Source organism: Dipodomys merriami, unplaced genomic scaffold (assembly GCF_024711535.1).
Source record: "Dipodomys merriami isolate MVZ:Mamm:240054 unplaced genomic scaffold, mDipMer1.0.p SCAF_670, whole genome shotgun sequence".
NCBI classification, from domain to species: Eukaryota; Metazoa; Chordata; class Mammalia; order Rodentia; family Heteromyidae; genus Dipodomys; species Dipodomys merriami.
The window spans coordinates 211,284-238,620 of NW_027206258.1; the positions used below are offsets into that span (position 1 = coordinate 211,284).

The 27,337-nt window shown below is 37.0% G+C and overlaps 1 protein-coding gene across 8 annotated transcripts in view; it reads left to right on the forward strand.

Moving 5' to 3' along the window:
* Window positions 1–27,337, forward strand: part of LOC138815808 (phospholipase DDHD1) — a 69,844-nt gene that overhangs the window by 32,515 nt on the left and 9,992 nt on the right. For all 8 annotated transcript variants that reach the window (XM_070005154.1, XM_070005156.1, XM_070005157.1 and 5 more), the window contains 7 exons: window positions 5,247–5,353; window positions 9,651–9,757; window positions 15,498–15,760; window positions 17,466–17,541; window positions 21,512–21,661; window positions 24,538–24,790; window positions 25,847–26,038. In XM_070005154.1, the coding sequence (XP_069861255.1) occupies window positions 5,247–5,353; window positions 9,651–9,757; window positions 15,498–15,760; window positions 17,466–17,541; window positions 21,512–21,661; window positions 24,538–24,790; window positions 25,847–26,038 (1,148 nt within the window). The remainder of the gene's footprint in view (window positions 1–5,246; window positions 5,354–9,650; window positions 9,758–15,497; window positions 15,761–17,465; window positions 17,542–21,511; window positions 21,662–24,537; window positions 24,791–25,846; window positions 26,039–27,337) is intronic.

The window sequence follows — 27,337 nt, forward strand, 5'->3', positions numbered from 1 at the left end:
GTAAAGCTATAGGTAAAAAATCAAGAGCTATTACTGGAAATTGAAAATTAATGAATCCTAAATGACTCAGAAAACAATTCACAGAGGATTATCATTGTTCCCTAAAAAGGCAGGTTAATCTGCAAATAATTGATAGGAATGTCCACAAAGTGGTTGTTCAATTTTTTAGAAAAGAAAGTAAATTTAACCTTATCTCTATCAGTGCTGTTCTGTAGTTGTACTTTTGTGATTTATACTTGTGACTTGATTTAATAAACTATATTAAGATTTAACTACCTTTACTCCATGGGCAACCTTTTGTTCTCTAAGGATCTTTTGAAATCAAGTCTCTGATGCTTGGAAGTACAGATATTTTTCCCTCTCACCTTATCATGGTAAAATTACTTATGAATTCAAGCTAGTTTTAATCACTTTGTATCAGCAAAGTATGTTTACTAATTTGCATAGCCTGAGAATAAAGTTTGCAGATAACTAACAAAATAATCAAAATTGACTTATTAAAAAGTATAAATGTTGCCGGGCGCCGGTGGCTCACGCCTGTAATCCTAGGTACTCAGGAGGCTGAGATCTGAGGATCGTGGTTCAAAGCCAGCCCGGGCAGGAAAGACCGTGAGACTCCTATCTCCAATAAACCACTAGAAAACTGGAAGTGGCGCTGTAGCTCAAGTGGTAGAGCGCTCACCTTGAGCTGAAGAGCTGAGGGACAGCACCGAGGCCCAGAGTTCAAGCCCCATGACTGACAAAAAAAAAAAAAAAAAGTGTAAATGTTTTAAATACAGTAGATTTACTTTATTACAATGCAAATTTTTTTGACATTACATATCTAACATCTTAACTTAATGAGGTTACCTGTAGTTTTAGAAGAATGTGAAGAGATTTTCAGTGAAATATGATTAAGTTGAAGTTAGTTATAAGTTATTTCCTCCTGAAACATCACTAAAAGGAGAACGTAACCCTTCAGTACTGAAAACAATGGAAGAAGAAATAATGGCAGACAAAGAAGATCAGCATCCACATGGTTTACAACTCTAAAGATAAAATACATGTATATAAAGTCTGATTCTTCCTGGGCATGATAGCACATGTCTGTAAGCAGCACTTGATAACAATCTGGCTATATAGTCTTTTAAAAAAGGGAAGAAAATGATTCTCATTCCTATTCCTGTCTTCCCCCATTATTATTTTTCTATCTCATATATTTTCAAGTTTTCTTTATGCACATAGAATTTTTCACACAAAAATGGGCATAATATATACTCCTAGATCTTGACTTTTTTTTAATGTACCTTGTAAATTACTGCTCATGAATTTCCAAATCTTTCCTATGTGTATGAAATAGATATATCATACTTATATATTCTCAGGAAAAATTAGATATTGAGTTTTTTTTTCCTGAGAGGAATTATGAATACTTTTTCAGGGTGATTTAATGATCCTTAATCGGACAGTACTTTTAGATGCTACTAATCTCTCCCTTCCTTCTCTTTACAGAATACGAACTAAGTATTCATTGCATGGCAGGAGAACATGGAGGGTCAAATAAGTTTATAGGACTTAAATCACAATATTTTATTCATAGCATAATTACAGCACAGTAATTGATTCTAGTGTGAGCTATAGTACGGTCTTAAATCATTCATTTTTCTTACCCTTTCATTCCTGTTGGCTCTCACATCTGTACATGGTATAGTATGTATAGTATAGTATTGTATGTACATTATGTAAATGACGGTTAACTGTCTATTAAGGAGGACTATCAGTTGTACAATAAAATGCAGAAGATCTTGATTTTTTGAAAAACTATAAAATTGACAAACTTTGAGCTATACTAATCAAGAAAATATAAGACTCAAATTACAAAATAAAAAGGAGACATTATCAAATACAGCATTACAGAAATAAAAAGGATTATAAGGTGATACTGCACAGCAGGATTTATTTGCTGAATAGACAGATTCCTATAGGTAATGGAGGCCAAAACTGATTCAGCATAAGAGACCTGAATAGATCTATAAAATGTAAAGCATTTGAATCAATAATCATAAAGCTCCCAGAAAAAAAAATTAAGCCTAGAAACAACTTCACTAGTGAATTCTTGCCAAACAATTAAAAGGAAAAAAAATTTCCTCAAACTCCCCAAAATAGAAGGAAGATTTTTTAACTCAGTGTTTGAGACTAGTATTACCTAGATACCAAAAGCAAATAAAAGTATTAATAAGGAAGGAAACTTAAGTCCAACAACGCAGAGAGTTAAATAGCCTGATAAAGTGGGATTTATTGCAGGAATATAAGGTTTGCTGGAGCAACTAAAAATAAAATGTCTAGCATGGTGGGACATGCCTGTTCTTTTAGTATTCAGTAGACTGAGGCAGGAAGATTATGTCATAGTGAGTTCAGTACCAGCCTAAGCTATGTGCCTAGGGTATCACACACATCCTACAACCATGCCCAGCTAGAAAGACGAAAGTAGATGTAAAAGGAAATGGCTCCAAGAGAGTGGAAGACAAGGCTTGTGGGTATGTCCCAAATTTGCCTTGCTAAAATAGGCTCTTTTAAGAGATTAAAGGAGAAAACAAGCAGGTAGGTTATAATGTAGAAAAAGCATTGGACAAAAGTCTAAACTCTTTCATAATAAAAGCATTCGGGAAACTAGAAACATGAATTTTCTCAACCTAGTTTACTTAGTTTAACCCTCAGCTAAAATTAAGTTTACTGGCAAAGACTAAAGCATTTCCCTAAGATCAGGAACAGGATAATTCTTCCTCAACATTGCACTGTATTTTTTCATCAAAGCAATTGTTCAAGAAAAAGAAATAAAAGGTATCCAAGTTCAAAAAAAAAGTGGCTAAAGTAAATCTGTATTCTTACATATAGACAGTCCTGAGGAATACACTCACACAAAAAGTATGAGGGTGAATTAACTCATCCAGGTGACAGAACACAAGGCCAATATATAAAAATTGATTATACTTACATACTAGCAGTGAATATTCTGAAGACCAGATTAAGTAATTCCATATAGTATCAAAGAAGATAAAAATGCTTGGGAATAGCGTATATGATTTGTATGCTTGGGGCTGGGAAGGTGGCTCAGTGGTAGAGCGCTTGCCTTGCATGCCTGAGGCCCTGGGTTCAATTCCTTAGCACCACATAAGCAAAAAGAAAAAAGCCGGAAGTGGCCCTGTGGCTCAAGTGGTAGAGCGCTAGCCTTGAGCTGAAGAGCTGAGGGACAGTGCCCAGGCCCAGAGTTCAGGCCCCATGACCGGACCCAAAAAGAAAAAAAAAAAAAGAACGAAGATAGAGAATTCATGCTTCTAGATTCTATATTTTACTACATAATTTACTAATTTAATAAATTAGTTGATTCTGTAATTTACTACAGAATTTACTACTAATTAAGACCTTGTAGTACTGCCTAGTATATGGATAGACAAAGTGAATGGTATTGGATTAATAGTTCTGTTCATACTGGGATTCAAACTCAGGGCCTGGCACCAACTAAGCAGGAGACCTCTTTCACACATGAGTCACTACACCAGTCCCTTTTTGCATTGATTGTTTTCAAGTTAGGATCTCATTTTATGCCAGGTCCTCCTTTTGTTGCTGGGGTGACAGGCACTTGTCCCCACCATACCCAACCATTGATTAAAATGAAGGCTTGTGAACTGAAGTCCAAGTTTGCCTGGCATGATGACCCACCCCTCCCAATTGCCCAAGTAGGTCGGATTGCAGGATTGAACCACTTTGTCCAGCCACACTTGTTATTATTCAGATAGGGCTTCCTGCCCAGTTGTGTACTTACTTGGACTACCAGCCATCTAGTTTAGGCTTTTCATCACAGCTAGAATGACCAGCATGTGCCACCAGGCCCAAATTCTTCCACTGAAATGGAATCTCACAGATTTTTCTGCCCTGGCTACCCTAGAACTGAAATCCTCCCAATCTTGGCCTTTCATTAAGACAACAGGTTTACCCACTGCACCCAGCTGTTAGTTGACAAAGGAATCTTGTGTGTGTGTGGGCTGACCTTGAACCACACTGTTCTTCCTATCTCAGCCTCCCATGTAGCTAGGATTACCAACTGGTACCCAGCTTCATGGTTTTTGACAATGCCAGTACAGTTCAATAGGGAAAGAATAATCTTCAACAGATGGAGTTAAGACAATTGATTATCATACAAGAGAATGAAGGTGGACGCTTGCCTCATACTGTATGTACAAAGTAAAGATGAAACGAAGACTTACTTGGCTCCTACTTAGAGCTAAAACTAAAGTCTTTAACAGGAAAGAGTAAAATCTGTTCAATCTTGGATTAGGCAGTGGTTTCTGAGATACTGCATCAAAAGTAGAATAGATAAGTGAGTTTGTATCAAAATTCTTTAAACTTTGTAAACAAAGACTCCTCAGCTGCCGGGCGCTGGTGGCTCACGCCTGTAATCCTAGCTACTCAGGAGGCTGAGATCTGAGGATCGTGGTTCAAAGCCAGCCCGGGCAGGAGAGACCGTGAGACTCCTATCTCCAATAAAACCACCAGAAAACCGGAAGTGGTGCTGTAGCTCAAGTGGTAGAGCGCTCACCTTGAGCTGAAGAGCTGAGGGACAGCGCCCAGGCCCCAGAGTTCAAGCCCCACGACCGACCAAAAAAAAAAAAAAAAAAGACTCCTCAGCTATCCTTTTTAAGTTGAACTTTCCTCTCATAATTTAAAGCAAATCTCAGACATCACATCATTTCATCCATAAATAGCATATAGCTATGTAATATGGAAGTATCAAAAATTAATCGTTTTTAAATTTCAGCATATTTATTAGTACAGTGTTCTCATTTTCCTGGTGGAATGCTACCCACATATGCTAAAAATTCATGTAATTGACACTAAAAGGGGGGAAAAAAATCAAATTTGTTGATACTTTAATTTCAAAAGTTAAAATGAGAGGATATTTAAAATAAGTAGGCCATAATTTGAGAATATTCAGAGCTGGTTGATGGCACAGGTATAATTCATTATATCTAAAAATTTGCATATATTTAGGAAACTGTAACAACTTAGAAAATTTGAAATCATAGTTTTCAAATTTAAGAAAAATAACTTTGAAATGGTTCTGATGTTGCCAACTTTGCTTAGTGTCTCAGTAATAGAAATATAATTGGAAAGGGGGATAACAAAGATTCTTTACCATCTAAATACATATGTGAAGTTATTCTCAAAGTTTTATTTTGCTTTTATTAATTTATGTTTTTATTTTGTAGGATGAGAGAGGCTGCAAGAAAAATAGAAGAAAAGCATTTTTCCAATCATGCAACACATGTTGAATTTCTGCCTGTTGAATGGCGGTCAAAACTTACTCTTGATGGAGGTATATTTTATCTTACAGATTGAATGATATAGCCAGTGTTAAACATTTACCAAAATGAATGCATAGAATTTTAGGAAAACTTCTTGTTCATTGAAAACAAAGTCAATTTTGTCTTGGGGTATATTCACTCTTTGTTTTAGATTGAGTAAATAGAACGGTTGCTTTTTTTAATGATTATACTCATTTCTGTCATGTAAAACATCATATAGATTTTACAGCACTATTTCCATGCATATCCTCTATAGTCTCAAGGTAGAAAAAGCATATATAGAAGGAACAGATGTCTTGTAAGAATCTGGGTCTGCATGATACCAAAGCCAATATTCATATACTAACCTGGCTCCTGATGATTTCCAAGGATTCTTCCAGTTCTATGATACTGTCTCAAAGAAATTTCACTTAGTACTTACCAAACCAAAATGGGATCGAAAGTTATAATGAGCTTTTAAAAATAAATGCTTGTAAAATTAAAAAAAAATAAAATCTCAGCTTAATGGCTATGTGTAAGTATTCTGTATAAAATTTTGAGCTTTGCTCATTTACTAAGATGGATACTCAAGAATTATAGCCAACAAAGATGTATTAAAATTTACTAAAGCCAGGTGCCAGTGGCTCATGCCTGTAATCCTAGCCTCCTACTCAGGAGGCTGAGATCTAAGGATCACAGATCAAAGCCAGCCTGGGAAAGTCCCTGACACAAGTTTATCTCCAATAAACTACTCAAAAAAAACAGAAGAGGCACTGTAGTTTAAGTGGTAGAGTGTTCTTCTTGAGCAAAAGAAGCTCAGGGACAACACCCAGGCCCAGAGCTCAAGACCCAGGACCAGGCAGAAGAAAAAAAAATTACTAAATCCCATGAGCTTACTGGTCCTGTTTGGTTTTAATTACTTAAGTAGTTTTTTTTTTAAATTAACTTTATTGTTATTATAAAGGTATGGTGTACAGAGGGATTACAATTACATAAGTCGGTAGTGAGTACATTTCCTGTCATACAGTATCATCCTTTCTCCTACTCTCTCCCAGCGCAATAGTTTTTGTTTGTTTTAGAAGCAAAAGTATCACTGAATTGACATACTCGCCTCAAACTCTCTGTATAGTCCAGGCTGTTATCATGATTCACCTTCTTGCCTTAGCCTTCTGAATACTAGGGTTACAGGTGTATGCCACCACTCCTGGTCTACTTTGTTAATTTTGAAGGCTTTAGAATGAATGAGTAAAGCCAGTCTTTAAAGATTGCATACTTTGTAAAATGGTTAAGGAGGCAGAACAGTTCTGTGTTCTGATCATGGTGGTGTTTACTGTGCATACATTAGAATTCATAGTTATTTAAATTAAAAGTAATGATAAAAGCAAGCTGTAGCAAACATCAGCATGCAAGAAAAATGAAATAGCTATAAAGAATTGAAAGCATATGCTTAAGGGCCAAATGTGTCTACAAAAGAATTTATAAAAATTATTAGGATTAATAAGATTATGAAAGTTGTGAAAAAGAATGTATTTAAAATAATTGCATTTCTCTATACCAACAACACAGAAATGATATTAAAATGCAGAATATCAAGAAAACACTAGATGTATATTTATAATTAAGAGATCATTAAACAATAATTAAATTCAACTTAAACAAGAAGTGATTATTTTTTCCCAAATTTATTTGTAGATTCTATGAAATCCTAACCAAAATCCAATAGCATTTTTCATGATTCTTGACAAATTAATTTTTATTTTTTTTTTTTTTTTTTTTTTTGTCATGGGGCCTGAACTCTGGGTCTGGGCGCTGTCCCTCAGCTCTTCAGCTCAAGGTGAGCGCTCTACCACTTGAACTACAGCGCCACTTCCAGTTTTCTGGTGGTTTATTGGAGATAAGAGTCTCACGGTCTTTCTTACCCGGGCTGTCTTTGAACCTCGATCCTCAGATCTCAGCCTCCTAAGTAACTAGGATTACAGGCGTGAGCCACCAGCGCCCGGCTGACAAATTAATTTTTAAATTATTAGAAAGTTGTGTCCTACTAGACAGCCAGACCTAATATTTCACCTTTGTAATTAATACAGCTTAGTGTTGGTACTGGCTAGGCAAATAGACTAGTGTACCAGAGTAGAGTTCTTTTTTTTTTTTTTTTTTTTTTTTTTTTCTTCCGGTTGTGGGGCCTGAACTCTGGGCCTGGGCGCTGTCCCTCAGCTCTTCAGCTCAAGGCTAGCGCTCTACCACTTGAGCCACAGTGCCACTTCCGGCTTTTTTTTTTTTTTACTTTGCTTAGGTGGTGCTGAGGAATCGAACCCAGGGCCTCAGGCATGGAAGGCAAGCGCTCTACCACTGAGCCATCTTCCCAGCCCCAGAGTAGAGTTCTTAAATAGACATGCTAATGTAAAAATTTGATACCTGTCAGAGCTGGCTTAACACCTGCTTGGTGAAAGGGTGACCTGTGTTTTCAATGTGCTTGATAAATGGTTGTCGTGGGAAAGAAAGGGGAAAGATCCATACTTTACACATCAAATAGAGAAAGTTTCATAGTTTACCAAAGAAAATACCTAGAAACATCCACATGTCTCTCAAAGGAGTGGGAAAGTTTCAATGTAGAGGAGAATAAATACCATACAGCAATAAAAATGAGTGGATTACAGCTAGACATATCAACATGGATGAATCTCAGTACTTTGGCAGGGGTAGAAGAACTCTGTTCAGAAACAGGCAAAGTAAAATATTAGCCATCTGACACATAGTAAATACTGTAAAAGTAATTGACTATAGTAATATTTTTAACAAGTAAATATGTAACAAAGTACATGATTAATCCAAACCACTTATTAGTGAGATTGTAACTAATAAAGAGAAGTTTGAAGAGGAAGTTTGACACAGGGTATAACTGGTAAAGTATTTGCCTAGCATGTGTGAGGCCCTGGGTTCAGTCTCCAGCGCTGATGGGGAAAAAAAAACAACATTGCTACCAATAGCAAAAGAAGTCCGTGGTCATCTAAAAATATATGGTGGACATCAAAGATAATGGCAGTATTCTTGGTGATAGTGTGCTGCACATTGAACTTAAGACCTTTGAACATGCTAACATGCATGCCCTTTGCCACTGAACTATCTACCCAACACAATAGCAATATTTTAAAGTAAGACATTGTTGTTTTCCTTCTTTATACATTATTCTTTCAATTGCCCAGATGTATTACTTTCTTATTTAATAATAAAAACATTTTTGCTAATGCATTAAAATGACCTTTAAACTGTTTCCATATGAGCATGGTGGTTATACCTTCCATTTTTGCAACTTAAAAGGTTGGCATCAAAGAAGAGACAGTAGCACACACCTGTAATCCCAGTACTTTGGGATTATCACTGCCTTCTGGTCTTTCATTCAGTACATTATATTAAAGTGTATGGTGAAATGCAATAATCTAAGCCAATACAGTGAAAAACAGGAGAAAAATGAAATTGTACCATAAACCTTCTGCAATTTGTTGCTTTTTTGAGTAATAATATTCACCCAAGTATGATGAATACTATTGCACAGTGTAAATATTGTAAACACTAGTTTCTCAGTGTTTAAAAGAAATGTAGTTTTCTGCATCTTCAGTAATTTTATTAGGTAAATAGTTTTCAACACTACCTTGTTCAGTGAAGAAGTCCGTTATTCATTTTCTTGCTTTTGTGCATATTTATGATGTGACAGTTCTTGCCCATAGAGTTTTTGGTTCACTAAAGGGTAGATAAAGGCATGACCTCTGGGAAGTCTTAATTTAGTCTTGAATTTCTGTTAGCAGTGCCAGACCTTCCACATAATTATTGCCAGACCCAAGATACATGGATCAAGAATTTTTTTTTATAATGGCTGTTTATTCTTAGTGTTCTTTTAATGTCATTTTTTTTGTCTTTTATTGGTTTGTTTTTATTTTTGTGAATTTTTTTTTGTGCTCAGAACCTCACATGCTTCCTTGGCTTTTTCGCTCAAGGCTAGCACTCTACCACTTGAGCCATGTATGCCTCCATGTCTAGTTTTTTGGTTGGTTAATTGGAGATAAAAGTTTCTCCAATTTGTCAGCTTGGGCTGGCTTTTAACTTTGATCTTCAGATTTCAGCCTCCTGAGTAGCTAGGATTACAGCCATGAGCCACTGGTACCTGGCTGTTTTTGTAATAATTTTCAGGAAAGGAAAGTACATTAAAGCCAAAGCTGGTCTCAACTATTTAAATGTTAAATTATTTCAGGAAATGTAATATTTCTCTCAGTGTCCCCCTCCCCTCCAGAACAAATATCTTCTATAGTTTTAATTTTGTTGTTTCACTTTTTGTAGACACTGTTGACTCCATTACTCCTGATAAAGTTCGAGGTTTAAGGGACATGCTAAATAGCAGTGCAATGGACATCATGTATTATACTAGTCCCCTTTATAGAGATGAAGTAAGTATTATGACTGTCTTGATTTTTTTTAGATGTGTTTTAAGGAGAATAATGCTATGTGAATGCCCTGCCTTTTAATTTTATGATTTTACTAACCAAATGAGAAATTACAGAAATCTGTTTATCTGTAGATAGCCTATATTTAATAGTGAATTTAACAATCTTCAAACTAGACATTAAAGCCCTTATGGGTAGGATATTGATCTGAACATTGTTCTTTGAAAAAATACCATCTTTTAAAATCAATCACATTAATTATATCTCTGATTGCTGTCCTCACAAGAGTTTTAGACACCTAGGAATTTCCTTCTGCTTGCTTCTGTGTGATAGACAGATATTGCCCCACTGTGTAGTGATTTATAACGGTTCCCAGATGACAATGTTGCTAATTCACCACAAATTGCACTAACATGGGTAAGAGGTAAAAAATTATTCAACAGAACGAGATAATTTCTATAACATCCACTTTGTCACTCATTGGAGGACTTTTGTTCATCAGAGTAAACTAACACATGGTAATTGTCATAATAATCTTCATAAAAACTCTGTGAAGCAGATTCGTTATTATCATCCTTATTTGAGGGGTGAGGAAACCAACACAAGGAGAAATTAGGTAATATGCCAGAAGTGTCTCATTTAGCCAAGTGTTAGAGGCAGGATTTGAATCAGCTGGTATAACACCATATAACCATGCTGCTTATCTCATTTAGCGAAGTGTTCGAGGCAGGATTTGAATCAGCTGGTAGAGCACCACATAATCATGCTACTTATACTCCTCTCTTCTGTGGTCACATTGTAGTCAGTCTGATCACAGTGTTTTCAGTCTAGCTGCTTCTTTTGACTTCCCTGACCTTTAATTTTGTTAATACATACTCACTGAGCACCAGCTCTGTGCCAGGCACTATCTTTAACATTGGGCTACTTCACTGTAAAATTACCTGTCAATAGTAGAAGGCCAGAAGAAAAGCACTGCAAGAGTACAAAAGTAAAATCTGTTACAAAATTCCCTTTTCAGAAATCTCAGGTAAATATATATATATATAGATATAGATATAGATATATAGATATGTGAACTCATCTGGTAGAAGGTATTTTGAACTTCTAAGAGAGCCTAGGAACTTGTATTGAACAAGACTCCAAGTAGGTGAAGCTGAAACATGTTGAAAATTGGAGAACCACTACACGAAAGCATGGAAGTCCTTAAAGACATTGAAATACTTGGAAGTGGCGCTGTAGCTCAAGTGGTAGAGCGCTAGCCTTGAGCTGAAGAGCTGAGGGACAGCGCCCAGGCCCAGAGTTCAAGCCCCATGACAGACAACAACAACAAAAAAAAGAACATAAAATAGCAACTAAAGAAACTTATACATTTCTCTTTAGAGGGAAAGCATCTTATCCTTCCACATTATCATCTTATGCTACATTGGCTGAATATATTTCATCATCATCAGACAGGACAGAACTCTTAGGTGTCAACAGAATATCATGCCTTTTATGAGATCTATGACATTGCTGATCCAGCCAATCATAAAATGCTTAAGTGATTGTCAGTTTGTATCATTGAGTATGCTCAGTAAAAGTTGGAAGCTAGTTGTCTCTTGAGGGAGAATAACAGTATTAAAAGTAAAAACAAGCCAAGCACTTGGTGGCTCATGCCTGTAATCCTAGCTACTAAGGAGGTTGAGATCTGAGGACTGTGGTTTAAAGCCAACCCAGGCAGGAAAGTCCGTGAGACACTTATCTCCAACTAACCACCAAAAAACCAGTAGTGGAACACAAGTAAAACAGCAAATTACTGTTCTTTTTGGTTTATAAGTTTTTTATTGTGAAAATACTGTACATGAGCAAGGTAATGAGTACATTTCTTATCAAGCATTATTGCCTCCTCCTTTGTTTTTCCCCTCCCATCCCTTCCCTCCCACTGCCACAACTACACTCTCCCCCGTCCCACTGCCTAAATTGTAAAATTCATTGTTCAGCAGTGTCTTGTACATCTCATTGTCACAATGGGTCAACCTGTCTCCCTATTTAAACGTTTTGTTTTTTCCCTTCCCCTCCCCAAATTATACTGACATCAAATACAGTGAAAACGGGTTATACTGTAGGGGAGGAAGTAACAAAAAAATCACATGGTACCTTATAAATACGTTAGAATCAATAGCAAGAAAGAAAAAACCACTTGTGTCCCTATCTTGGGGTTCATTTCGCTTAACATCATCTTATCTGGTCATATGTACATAGCTTTTGACCTTTTCTGCTTATCCCAGACATATAATAGTTATTGCAAATAAGGGACACCATAGTACCTGTGTTTTTTTGGGCCTGGCTTACTTCACTTAATACAATTTTTTCCAAGTCTTTCCATTTTCTAACAAATGGGGCAATGTCGGCAATGTCATTCTTTCTGATGGAGGCATAGAATTCTTGTGTGTGTGTGTGTGTGTGTGTGTGTGTGTCTGTGTGTGTCTGTGTGTGTCTGTGTGTGTGTCTGTGCGTGTGTCTGCGTGTGTGTGTGCGTGTGTGTGTGTGCATGTGTGTGTGTGTGTGTGTGTGTGTGTGTGTGTGTGTGTGTGTGTGTATACACACACCACAATTTCTTGATCCATTCATCTACTCAAGAGCATCTGGGTTGGTTCCATATCTTCTAAGCTATGGTAAATAATGCTGCAATAAACATAGTTGTGCTGGTAGCTTTAGTATGGTCTGGTTTGTGATCATTTGGATAAATGCCCATAAGTGGGATTGCTGGGTCATAGGGGAGCTCTAGGGAGTCTTTTGAGGAACCTCCTCCATACTGCTTTCCAAAGTGGTCGAACAAGTTTACACACCCACCAACAATGCAGTAAGGTTCCCTTCTGTCCACATCCTCTCCAGCATCTGTTATTATTAGATTTCTTGATTGTAGCCATTCTAAGTGGGGTGAGGTGGAATCTCAATGTTGTTTTGATTTGCATTTCTTCTATGGCTAGAGTGGTTGAGCATTTCTTCATGTATCTATTGGCCATTCATATATCCTCTTCAGAGAAGTTTCTCTTTAAGTCTTCAGCCCACTTATTTATCAGGCAGTTGTTTTTTTGAGGATTTGTTGTTTGTTGGGGGATTTAATTTTTTGAGTTCCAGGTATATTTTAGATATGAGACCCTTATCTGTTGTATGGCTAGTGAAGATCTTTCCCAATCCATGGGCTTTCTGTTGGATCTTGCTAGCTATGTCCTTTGCCATGCAGAAACTCTGCAACTTTATGTAATCCCATTTGTCCAACCTTTCTTTGATTTGTTGTGTTTCTGGGTCTCTATTAAGAAAATTTCGGCCTGTGCCAAGGAGACCTCTAGAATGTCTCCTATTCCTTCCAGTAATGTTTTCAGCGTGTTTGCTTTGACTCTGAGGTCTTTGATCCATTTTTGGAGTTGATTCTGGTGCAGGGTGATATATAAGGATCTAGCTTTAGTTTTCTACAGGTGATTAACCAATTTTTCCAGCACCACTTACTGAAGAGGCTGTCTTTCCTCCATTTTATTTTTTTAGCTTCCTTATCAAAGATTAAGTGGCTGTAGGTCTGTGGGTTCATTTCTGGGTTTTCAATTCTGTTCCATTGGTCCTGAGGTCTGTTCTTGTGTCAGTACCAAGCTGTTTTGATTACTATGGCTTTGAAATTTGGTATTGATATCCCTCCAGCACTGTGTGTTCTGTAGTAATTACAAAGATTGTAATATTATGTATCCCTTCAGTTCTGCAAGATTGTAAAGCAAACTCATTCTGTCTCCTAAGGATCGTTTTTGCTATTCGGGGTCTTTTATTGTTCCATATGAATTTTTGGATTGCCTCTTCTGTTTACTTGAAGAATGAGGGTGGAATATTGATAGGTATCACATTGAATTTGTAGATATCTATTTGTAGATATTGCCATTTTCACGATGTTGATCCTTCCAATCCAGGAGCATGGGAGGTTTTTCCACTTTTAAGTTCTGCTTTGATTTCTTTTTTCAGGTTTTTAAAGTTTTCATTGTAGAGGTCCTTCACTTCTTTAGTTGTTAATTCCTAGGTATTTTATTTTTTGTGAGGCTATTACAAAAGGAGTTGCTTTCCTAATCTCAGCAGCGCTCTTCTCATTGCTGGCATACAGGAAAGCCACTGATTTTTGAGGGTTAATTTTATACACTGCTACTTTGTGAAAGTTTCAAATCAGCTCAAGTAATTTGGGAGTGGAGTCCATGGGATTCAAATACAAGATCATGTCATCTGCAAAGGGGGAGAGTTTAACTTTATTTTTCCTTATTTGGATCCCCTTTATGTTTATATCTTGTCTTATTGCTGTAGCTAGGCATTCTAATACTAAATTGAAGAGAAGTGGAGAGAGTGGACATCCTTGTCTCGTTCCTGAGATTAGAGGAAATAGCTTTAGTTTTTCACTATTAAGTATAATGCTGGCTGTAGGTTTGTTATATACAGCCTTTATTGTATTGAGGAATGTTCCATGGACTCCTAATTTTTCCAGCAAATTACTATTCTTTGTAAGAGTAGCAGCTAGCATTTGAAAAAAAAAAAGAGTAGCAGCTAGCATTCTACAGATTTCTATAAGAAATTGAGGGTCAAATTCAAAATGCATAACCAAAAACAACAAATTACTGTACTTTGTCAGAGTAGCAGCTAGCATCCTACAGACTTCAATAAGAAATTGAGTCTCACCCCTCTGTACAGTATTTTCACAATAAAAAAAAGAAGCTGTAAAAGGAAAAAAAAAAAGAAATTGAGTCTCAAACTCAAAATGTATAACCAAGTAGGAATAAATAATAGTCTAGAAATGAAAAGACTTAAAACTGAGGTCAGGAGTCAATATGAGTTTGAGTAGCAGAAGAACTTTATTCTGTTGATTGTGTAGAGTATTGCAATAATAATAATTAAGGTTCAATTTCAAAGAAAACAGTTTTGTTAAGAAAAATTATTCTTTCCAAAATGAATAACCCCAAACTTTAAAAAGCCTTGCTTCTCACCCCTAAAAATCAAATTTTTACTCATATCTATCACCAACTTAATGGAAATTTGAAATATCAAGTGGATTAACATTAGCTTATTTAAATCATACAGTATCCTTTTATTATATTACTCTTAACTATATATGTGATATGTTAATATATGTGCTATAAACTCATTTCCAAAATGTATGACTAAATATCACAAGGTATAAATTAAGGATTGAAGCAAGCCACCAGTTGTTCATGCCTGTAATCCTAGCCACTTAAGAAGCTGAGATCCAGATGATCATTTCGAGGCTAGCCTGGGAAGAAAAGCCCACAAGACTCCATTTCTGAAATAACTAGCAAATCAAGCTGAGGCATGACTCAAATAGTAAAGCACTAATTGTGCAAACAAGCTGAGTAAGTGTGAAGTGTGAATTCAAACATCGGTACCAGAAAAAAAGTATATAGAAATTGCCTGTAGGGATAAGATGCAGTTACTAGAATCTACAGGGAACACATTTTTCCTAATCTCCCAATGTAGTTGACTTCAGGCCTACACAAAGATCCGTGTACTTACACAGATCTATATGCTTGTGTGTTCTGTAGTAATTATAAAGATTGTAATATTATGTATCCCTTCAGTTCTGCAAGATTGTAAAGCAGACTCATTCTGATAACCTATATTTGGTCAGTAATGTTTAGTTTTCTTGAGTTTAGAAATAAGGTTTACAGCACTCAGTGATAACTAATACATATATGTATGTATTTCTTTTTATTTCAAACAGCTAGTTAAAGGCCTTCAGCAAGAGCTGAATCGATTATATTCCCTTTTCTGTTCTCGGAACCCAGACTTTGAAGAAAAAGGGGGTAAAGTCTCAATAGTGTCCCATTCCTTGGGATGTGTAATCACTTACGACATAATGACTGGCTGGAATCCAGTTCGACTTTATGAACAGTTGCTTCAGAAGGAAGAAGAGTTGCCTGATGAACGGTGGATGAGTTATGAAGAACGACATCTTCTTGATGAACTCTATATAACAAAGCGACGGTAATGTATCCTGGTTTGGGGATATAATTTAAAATGTCTTTATATAATTACTAGACCCTTTAGGAGAAAACTTACGACTTTCATTGTTAAGGATACAAAGATTACTGGATAATGTGCCTGATCAAGCTAAAGATTAATTTTCATTCCATTTACATGCATTTTTCTATAGCATAAAATCATTTTGTTTTCCTCCGCATTTTCCTTCTGTCTTTCCTCACAGCTAGTTAGGAGTGAAATCTAAAACTTATTTCCAAGCTGAGTCTGTGCAGAACTTTTACTGAAAATGTTTACCACTTTACAATCACTTATAGTGTATTGATCTTTAAAAGAAGATCTCTACCTTTATATTATTATTTGAAAATAGTTTTAAAACCCCTTTTTATTTCTTGACCAATGTGTTTTATTGTATGTTGTATGTAAATGTAAGTGTATGTTATGTAATTATAAACATTTGATTATTGTTGCCTTTCTAGAACTATCTTGTAATTCTTGGCCATATTCCTATCTTGATTGATTTTCTGTGGCACAACTTCTTTTCTCTCAGTAGTAAATCATTTCATCAATTCTGATAAAACAATGTATTTCCCTCCTTCAAGTAGTTTAGCATTGTATGAAAACAACTAAGTTAATTGACTAACAGTCTTTGATTTTCTTCTAGTATTAGAGAAGTTGTCTAAGAATCTCATTTTTTAGATTCTGTAAGCTAGACATATATTATAACAAAAATATTAACAAAATTATTAGTTTTGAAAGAAAATGTCATGTTTACCAAACCTCAGAGCAGTATTAAAGATGCTAATTTTTTAATTAATTCATGTTTATTAAATGTAAGATACAGAATATTATAATGAGGTAAAAGATGAAACAACACAAGTATTCATCACCAGAGAAGGTTAAACTAATCTGTGGTATGTTGGACAAGTAATCATTGCTGTAAAAATTACAGTAGGTCAAGAGGCAGTGACATTAAAAGATCTTTAAGGTTAATTATTATAGGAAAGGAAAAGATGCTTTAAAAAGTCACCAAGAATAAATCATTTTGTGTCGTGTGTGTGTGTGTGTGTGTGTGTACGTGTGTACGTGTGTACGTGTGTACGTGTGTATGTATACATCTGTATGTACCTGTGTGTCTGTGCCTATCCTGGAGCTTGAACTCAGGGCCTAGGTACTGACTGACCCTGAGCTTTTGTGCTAAAGGCTAGTGCTCTGCAAATTGAGTCACAGCTCCACTTCGTGCATGCATGCGTGCGTGCGTGTGTGTGTGTGTGTTTAATGAAAGCTAAGAGTCTCAAGGAGTTTCCTGCCCAGCCTGGCTTCAAACTGTGATTCCCAGATCTCAGCCTCCCAAGTAGCTAAGATTATAGGCATGAAATAGCAGCACCCCACAAGTCATTTTTAAAAGTGTATAGATGCTTACCTAATATTCCACTAAAAAGCCTTTTTACTAAAAGAAGAAAATGACAGGCTGAGAATGTAGGTAGATCATTTGTTTAGCATGCACCGGCTCTGAGTTTCATCCTTAGCACTGGAAGAAGAAAAGACAGGAGTGTTTTATTTGGTACACTATATGGTACAGTGTGTGCATTTATTTAAAAAAAAATTTAAAGAGGGGTCAGAGTAGGAGTTAGTATGCTTTGTAAACTAATAAACATCTAATGTACTGTGATCAGTATACACCTGTGTGTAATCTCATACCACTTCCTAGGCTGAGGGAAATAGAAGAACGTCTGCATGGATTGAAGGCCTCTTCCATAACACAAGCACCTGCCTTAAAATTTAAGGTAAGGAAAAAGTGATGCAGTTTTCATTATCTCCATATTCCTTGAGTATTTAAATGTGATTTATGGTACAAATTGAGGTTTAATTATGAATGGCTATGGAATACTTACTGTGTATTGGACACTGTTTTCTTAGTTCTGCAAAGAAAAGAATGGACAAAATGGCACTTTGTCCCTGGGGACATGGAATAGTGTATTATAAGTGCCATTAGCCACACACAATGATGTGTGTGTGAGCAAGGAAAGTTTAGGAAATGGCATGGACCCTTGTTCTAAGTAGATTAAATTTGGCCAAGCAAAAGAAGGGAGAAGTACTTTCTGTGTAAAAACAGTATAAAACCAGGTATGGAGGATCGTACTTCATAGTAGTAATCTGGAGTATGGAGGAAGAAAAGTTGAGAAAATACTGTTTTTGTCAGTGGCATGAAAAAAGAAATAGATCAGCAATGATTCCAGGATGGAAAGCTCACAGTTCAATCAAATGTACTGACCCAACTTGGGTCAGTTTGGCTGGAATTTTCAGGACTCAATAAAGAGTCTGGGGGAGAGCAGGAGTAAATAGAAATAAGAAATAGGATAGAAATATGGGCAGTGTACCAAAATAGCCTTTTGAAACCAATAGTTTAGGAAAATCTAAAGTGCAGAGTGGTCAACAATGACCACTCTTGGTAAGGATGTTCCTGTAGCTGTATAAACTGACTACATAAAGATGTCATAAGTTTCCAAATGGAACTTATGCATGGCTCTATGATACTGAATTATTTGTTCTAGGAATCTACTGCTGTCAGTGAAATTTAATGTACAGGTAAAGAGGGAAAATGAGCTGGGTGCCAGTGGCTCATACTTATAATCCTAGTTACTCTGGAGACAGTTCTGAGGATTTCAATTCAAAGCCAGCCTGGGCCGGAAATTCTGTAAAAAATAAAACAACCAGTAGTGGAGCTATGGCTAAAATGGTAGAACTCTAGCCTTGTCCATAAAAGCTCAGGGACAATGCCCAACCCTTGAGAAGTGCCAGGTCGAGCATACACACACAAAAAGTTAATCTTTGAGATAAGCCTTTGGTAGGTAGCCTATGCTGACCTCAAACTAAGGATCCTCCTGCATCTGCCTCCAAGATAGATGTGCGCCACCAGTTTGATTCAGGGGAAAAAATGAAAAACAACAACAAAAAAGAAAACTTATGGCAGTTCTGGGGACCAAATTGGCAAGCCCTGTACCACTTACACTTTCCTAGCCCCAGGGGAAAAATTAATGGAATTACTTTGATTCTGTCTCTAGAGCTTACAGAATTGTTTTTCTTTTAACTAATAACATATATTTAAAAGCTATATGATAATGTTGTAACAGACTTTTAACGAAGTTGGTCTTTGAAGTTTTCCTGACATAGAATTTGAGTTACATCTCTGCTACCATCATTATGTGATCAAAGTAGACTGTATAGAAGTGATCTGATAGAAGAAGTAAAATCTCCTATTTTGTATGCTGATTTTTTTACTGAAGTGTTTAGGTATGTCCCAGTAAGTGCATTGCTATGTCAGAATTGAATACTATATAACTAGAACTTATGCACTGTACTTGAGTGTCCTTCTGATGCACACATAATCACATGTTGTATAACATGAGTTTAAATTATTAGAGAAAACACAGAAATCTAATGAACTGTCAAATCATATTTAGGACTCCAGAGTTCTAAAGGAAACAAGTTATTCCATGCCAGTTGCCAAGAATGAATTGACTTTCAGAGTACAGGTGTTAGCCCTGTAACAATTGATCATTGATTCTCAAAAGAGAAGAAGCTGGACATTGTGGCACACACCCTTATGTAATTCTGGCTACTTGGGAGGCTGAGATCAGAATGAGATCAGTGCTAGACCAGCCTAGGCAAAAAGTTTGGTTTAGCTGGGCACTAGGAGGCTAACATCTGAGGATCCAAGTTTGAGGCCAGTCAGAACAGAGTCTGTGAGACTTATTTTCACTAAATCACAAAAAACTGGAAGTGGAACTGTTAAAGCTCCAGCCTTGAGTGAAAAAGCTAAGGGACAGTGCCCAGACCCTGATTTCCAGCCTCACTACCACCAAGAGGGGTTCACAGAAAGGAAATGAAGAGGGAGATACTAACAAGCTTTAGTGTAGAAAGTGGAAACTTGGGGTTGGAGGCATGGCTCAATTGATACGAGCACTAGCCAATGAATGAAAGCAGCAGGTATTAAGTTCAATTTCCTGTCTTCAACTCCCCCCCCCCCCCGAAAAAATGGTGGGAAACTTCTGTTTGCTCCATACGCATTGCTCTAACTGTAGTCAAATCATTTAACATTTCTGAATTCATTTGTTCATTTATCTCTGAACAAAGGGTTAGACTAAACATCTAAGTTTCCTTTTTACCTTTAAAATCCTGATATCTGTAAACATTACTGAAGCTCAGTCATTACCCCATTGAGTGTGTTCCTCAAACTACAGTTTTACCACAAAGAAAATTTGCTTCTTCTGTGAAGATAAGAATTTAGTGAATTCATAAAGAATTTTGTTAGATAAAAAGTGTGCATGTGAGCCAGGCGCTGATAGTTCATGCCTGTAATCCTAGCTACTCAGGAGGCTGATATCTGAGGATCGTGGTTCAAGCCAGCCGGGGCAGGAAAGTCTGTGAGACGCTTATCTCCAATAAATGACCAGCAAACTGGAAGTGGAGCTGTAGCTCAAATGATAGAGCACTAGCCTTGAGCTGAAGAGCTGAGGGACAGCGCTTAGGCCTAGAGTTCAAGGCCCACGACCGGAAAAAGAAAAAAGAAAAGTGTGCATGAGGCCATGCACCAGGTGTTCACACGTATAATCCTAGCTATTCAGTAGGCTGAGATCTGATGATCGAGATTCAAAACGAGCCCGAGCAGATAAGTCCATGAGACTCTCATCTCCAATTAACAACCAAAAGGTCAGAAGTGGACCTGTGGTTCAAGTGATAGAGCACTAGCCTTGAACACAAAAGCTCATGGTACTGTACTAGACCCAGGCCCTGAGTTCAAGCCCCAAGACTAGCACCAAAAAACAGTAAAAGTAATAAGCCATATGCTTTCCTGCTTCTGTTTTAGTTCATGTGAGTCTGTCCATCTAGTCTATCATTCTAGTATTCTAGTCTCAGCTATGGAAATTCTTTATATTTCATGCTGACAACTGCAAATGCTGCCTTCTCTGAAAAGCCCTCAAGTGGAAGTGTTCCTTTTACCATTCCTTTATAGCACTCCTTCCCTCTGGTGTGCACTCTTCTGTTCGCCTTCTCCCCACCACCCCCAATTGTAAATTTATGAGGCTCTACCTTACTAGTCCCTACCCATTTCAACACTTAGCATATTCACACAAAGCTCAGGAACTTGCTCTGTCTACTCCATGCATTGGTCTGGTATCTCCAGGAAACAATGCACCAATAAATAAAACTTTTTTCTAAAAGTGGTAGCTCAGTAAATCTTTGATTGGTGGATAGAAACACACTATGAAATGTGTTTTCTTCTTATCATCCTTCCCTTCTTATTCTTCAACTTCTCGTGGCTTTAAAGTAATGAAATTCTGCTGGGTGCCAGTTGTTTATTCTTGCAATCCTAACTACTCAAGAGGTTGAGATCTGAGTATTGCAATTTGAAGCCATCCCAGGCAGGAAAAGCCTATGAGGCTCTTATTCCAATTAACCTCCAAAAGGTTGGAAGTAGAGCTGTGGCTCTAATGGTAGAGTGTTAGCCTTGAGCACAAAAGCTGAAGGACAGCACCCAGGCTCTGAATTCAAGCCCTAGAGCCAGCACAAGAAAAAGAAAGAAAACTTTTCGTGGAAATAGATTATTTTAGAATGATTAGTTGGCATGTACTCAAACAATGCAGATATCCTATGGGCATAGTCTAATATACTTAGAGATAATTGTATTTTCATCTTTTAAAACATATTATTCCATGATCCTAATGAAAAATAACATGATGTCTTTCACTTCAGGTTGAGAATTTCTTCTGTATGGGATCCCCACTAGCAGTCTTTTTGGCATTGCGTGGCATTCGACCAGGAAACTCTGGAAATCAAGACCATATTTTGCCTAGAGAGATTTGTAATCGGTTACTAAACATTTTTCATCCTACAGATCCAGTGGTAAGTTGCAATATAGGGGTTTTTTTCCTTAATGTTCTTTTGTTCCTGAAAATCTATGCCAGGGCCCATTGAATTAATGAGTCTGACTTATTTGCAGAAGTTCGTGTTCTTAAAACACTTGTATCTTGGTTTACTAGGATTCATTAAATAAAATACCTTAGAGATAATGTTTATGTTGCATATGTAACATTAGAACATAATATAGAATTATTATCCCAGGACTAATCAAAAAAAATCAGGAGTCTCCTCAATTCCCAGACTTTTGCCATCTTTAATACCAGTAATGTTAGGAACTGTAAGTCTTAAAATTCTGCTTGAAATACTTTGTTTTCTAAAACATACCACTGTATTGAAATGTGTTTGATGAATCCTTTTAAAAATGAATATATTCAGATACCACATATTAATCATGAAAAGGTAAAACTATTTTAACCCAGTACGAGTGTTGAATACTGAATTTTTATATTTGTGTTGTAAATAATGTTTTTAAATGTAAGCACTTCAGGAATCTTGCATCCAGCTATAAACAGGCAAATTCTATTTGAAATTTATTTCCAGTTCTTTGATTCCAGTTGAATCATCTCCTTTCCTTTCTATTCCCTCCTTCCATCTTTCTTTTTTTGTGGTATGGTGCTAAGGTTTGAACTCAGGGCCACACTTGAGCCAACCCCCTAGTCTTCTTTGCTTTATCTTTCAGGCAGGTTCTCATGCTTTTCCCTTGGTCCAGCCTTGGACTACAAAAACCTACATCTTCCTCCCATGTAGCTGGTATCATTTATTGAGAGGCAGGTCCTGTTAACTTTTTTGCTCAGGTTGTCAACCTTTCCACCTCTGCTGCCTGTGTAGCTGGGATCACACAAGCCTGCAAAACCAGAACCAGCCAGTTTTCTTCCTCAATTTGGAAGTTGTGAGTCTTTAAAATTTGAGTAGTTATTCAATGTTATACTAGCTAAAGATGTTTGTAAAAACAGGGGCTGAGGACATACCTCAGTGGTTGAATGCTAGCTAAAGACCTTTCAAAAGACTTCACATAATTATAATAAAAGCTACTTTTCAGAAATTTTATACTATTTAAAAGTTTCTTTTTTACTGTTTGTTAGATTCTTTTTTTTTTTTTTTTTTTGGTCTGGGCCTGTGTGAGGTCTCTGAGCTCTTCAGCTCAAGGCTAGTGCTCTACCACTTGAGCCACAGCGCTACTTCTGGTTTTCTGGTGGTTATTTGGAGGTAAGAGTCTCACAGACTTTCCTACCCAGGCTGGCTTTGAACCATGATCCTCAGATCTCAGCCTCCTTAGTAGCTAGCATTATAGGCATGAACCACCGGTGCCTGGCAAGTAAGTTTTTTTTTTAAGACAAGAAAAATGCTTGGAGAAAAGGTTCTATCTCAGTGATTAAAGTACATGCTTACCCTGAACCCTGAGTTCAGTTCCCTAGTATGACAAAGATAGGTAGATAGGTACATAGGTCAGTAGGTAGATAAATATGGGAGCAAAGCTAATCTAACAAACAAACAGTGAAAAAAGAAACTTTCAAATAGTGTAAATTTTCTGAAAAGTAGCTTTTATTATAATTATATAAAGTCTTTTGAAAGATCTTTAGCTAGCCTTCAACCACTGAGGTATACACTCAGCCCCTGTTTTTACAAACATCTTTAGCTAGTATAACATTGAATAACTACTCAAATTTTAAAGACTCACAACTTCCAAATTGAGGAAGAAAACTGGCTGGTTCTGGTTTTGCAGGTTTGTGTGATCCCAGCTACACAGGCAGCAGAGGTGGAAAGGTTGACAACCTGAGCAAAAAAGTTAACAGGACATGCCTCTCAATAAATGATACCAGCTACATGGGAGGAAGATGTAGGTTTGCAGTCCAAGGCTGGACCAAGGGAAAAGCATGAGAACCTACCTGAAAGATAAAGCAAAGAAGACTTAGGGGGTTGGCTCAAGTGTGGCCTTAGCACCATATCACAAGACAAGAAAGATGGAAGGAGGGAATAGAAGGGAAAGGAGATGATTCAACTGGAATCAAAGACCTGGAAATAAATTTCAAATAGAATTCTGATAGGCTGTTATATAAAAATGCAACTACACAGTCTTGGCATTTTATAAATCCTTTCTCCTAACTTGAGAGTGAACTTGAGTTCAGAGGTGAATTCTGTGCCTTCTTGGGTTTGTTTGGTGCTGAGGGTTGAACCCAGGGCTCTGCACACAGTAGCACCCAACCACTGAGATATATTCTCAGCCCCTGCAGTTTTTTCTAATGCTTTTTAAATAGTTTGTCAGAACTGTGCAAGGCAGTTTTTACCAACCATCTGTTTTTCCTGAAATCCCACAAGAGCCAGAATGCTAATAAGCACCAAACAGTTGATAAGTGATAGAGAACAGAATCAAAACATTGCCTTTGCTTCTGTGTCATCCCTGTTCACAGTAGCCAAGAGGGCTTTTGTTCACAGCTGATTAATGCTGTCACTATATTGATCTATCTGTAAACTAGATTCAATAAGAAATTAATATATTAAAAATTGTTGTGTTCCAGACCACCATTTACTATGTCAGCTTTATGAGGTTGACATAAATCTAATTGTTAGATGATAGAAGAACATAATAAAAATTATCTTCCCCTGAAAAACAAATCAATGGAAACTATTAGCCAAGACTAACTCCAATTTTTTTCATGATCTCATTATCAAGGATATGGAATTAGACCAACTACAAATTATTAGCTGTGAACAACTAGTAGTATGTGTTTGGAATGTCCATTTTTAAATTCCCTCTCTGAGTTCTGCTTAGCATACAGTAGAATAAACAATGAACAGTTTACCAAAATCCAAGCATTGTGCATTAATGTTGTGTTTCTTTGAATTCTTTTTAAATCAAGGCTTATAGATTAGAACCATTAATATTGAAACACTACAGCAACATTTCACCTGTCCAGATCCACTGGTACAATACTTCAAATCCCCTACCTTATGAGCACATGAAGCCAAGCTTTCTCAACCCAGCAAAAGAATCTACCTCAGTTTCAGAGAATGAAGGCATCTCAACCATACCAAGCCCTGTGACCTCACCAGTTTTACCACGCCGACACTATGGAGAATCCATAACTAACATAGGCAAAGCAAGCATATTAGGTAATTTCTCTTCACTGTTCCTTACCTGACTATATGTACATACTCCATGTGGCAGAGTTGGAGATACTCCATTACCAAACTTCCAACAGTTAGTCTCCGAGGATTAATTACTCTCTGCTTGTTCATAGTCAAGGGCCAAGAACTTTTAAAGGTTATCTGATGAGGTCTTCCAGTTTCAGATGTGAAAAAGCAGGAAGAACAGGCAAGGCATTGTTCTGAGCATCAAGTCCCTTATTTTAATCTTGGCCCTTCCCCTTACTGGGAGACCTTAGGCAAGTTCTGTTGTTTATAATGCTTTACCTCCTCACCTATGAGAGAGAGCCAGGCCTGTATTCTAAAGGTACCCACACACACAGTTCTTTGATCTATTCTAAAAGTCTCTCAGACATTGTGCTTCCTAGGACAGAAAATATATTTCATTTCTTTGTGAGTGGTCTCTAGAGCACTAGCAGAAAGTTTGGCATGTCACTGGAAAAATGTGTCGTTTGAATTTGTCCTTGCCTTTTGGTTACAAGTTGCCTTTACATAAAATGCCTCAAGATGGCACTATTTCACTCCACATTCGGAGGTGGTTTCGATTTTTTTTTTCAACCTGTCCACTCAACTTTAATAGTAATTATATGTAACAATAATGGCTATTTACCCATGTAAGTAACATGGTTCTTTTATCAGAGGTCTTAATCTTGCTAAATATTTCAACTCAATAACAATGATCACTTAAATAGAATAATATCTATTCCTTTGTATTTTTAAGTAGTTGTACAAAGGGATTGCCATTCAACAAACCACGTTATGAATACAGTGCCTCTTGATCAATGTCACTCCTTGATTGTATATTCTTATAAGTTGTATTCTTAGTTTATACAACTTTCCCTCTTTTCAATACTTTTTATTTAGAAACCTACAGTATAAATTATAATTTTCTTATGTCTCCACCCTGGAAAAACATGACTAGGGCCTGGCTCCTCTGCCAGTTGGCTGTAATTATGGGTGTGCTCTTCAGCTTGGAGTGTGGTATGATTCAGCAGAGTGACTACCCTGTTTTGTGAAATGCAGGGGCTGCTAGCATCGGAAAGGGACTTGGAGGAATGTTGTTCTCAAGATTTGGACGTTCATCCACATCACAGCCATCTGACCCATCAAAAGAGTCAATGGAAGACGAGAAGAAGCCAATTTCTTCACCTCCTACTACCACTGTGGCAACCCAGACCCTTCCACATAGCAGTTCTGGCTTTCTTGATTCTGCATGTTAGTTCATACGTTCTTTTAAAAAAAAAAAAAAAAAAAACTTAAAGGCAAAATAATGTAAGATATCAATACTTGCAGTCAAGTCTCAGATCTGAAGTATATGTTATTGTGCCCTACCACCACCCCCATACTGGAACTTGAACTTGGAGCCTGGGTACTGTCCCTTGGCTTTTTCACTCAAGACTGGTGTTCCACCACTTGAGCCACTTCCAGCTTTTTGCTGGTTAATTGGAGATGAGTTTTATAGACATTGCTACCTTGGCTGGCTTGGAACCACAATCCTCAGATCTCAGCCTCCTGAGTAGCTCAAATTACCAGTATAAACCACTGGTCCCCTGTAACATTAGCTTTTAAAGATGAAGAGAGGGAAAAAACTACTACTTTTTAAGAATCCTTCCCAGAGCTGGGTGCTGGTGGGTCATACCTATAATCCTAGCTATTCAGGAGGCTGAAATCTGAGGATCACTGTTCATAGCCAGCTGGGGCAGGGAAGTTCATGAGACTCTTATCTCCAGTTAACCACCAGAAAACCAGAAGTGGTGCTATGGCTCAAAGTGATAGAGCACTTTGAGGGGGGGCGGGAGGGGGAAAGAGCACAGAGACAGCCCCAAACCCTGAGTTCAAGCCCCACGACCCACAAAAAAAAAAAAAAAAAACTTTGCAGGTAAATGCTGTTTCCATTTTGCATTTGTGAATGAATAATTAAATCAAGGTGTTATGATATAAAAGGTTTAAAATGCCAACAGTAAGTAAAATCTATTTGGGGTAACTGCCCCCTGGTCTTCTCATATAATTCATATCTATGCTAATTGTAGTCCTGAGACTTTTCCCACAGCTCCCTTCACCCAGCCTATAAAACTTTCAAAGCTTAGCAATTCTAGGTCTACTACTTGGTTTCTCATCCTATCTCAGCTATCTAGTGTGAAGTAGGTGTTCAAGAGATGAGGAAGTGATTGGATAATTAAGCTAAACTTAGCATTAGAATGGAACTTTAATTTTTCCCCAATGAACTTACAAAATTTAAAATCTTGGATAGCTGTGAAACACTAGTACCTTTAGTATGTGTTCTAAGTGTAGGCGTTATTTTAAAGTGTCTAATAAGATAAAACTAATGTGTAAAATCTTAGCTTTTCTATTGACAGATGAGAAGAAACATTGCAAAACTAGCTATTCCCTCTCTGTAACTATAGCGAGAAGGAAACTATCACTAAAAATGTTTAAATAGATTTTAATTTTTTATGGCATTGTCTCCATACTGTGTGTGCTACTCTAAATTTTGAAATCCAACCATCCATAAAA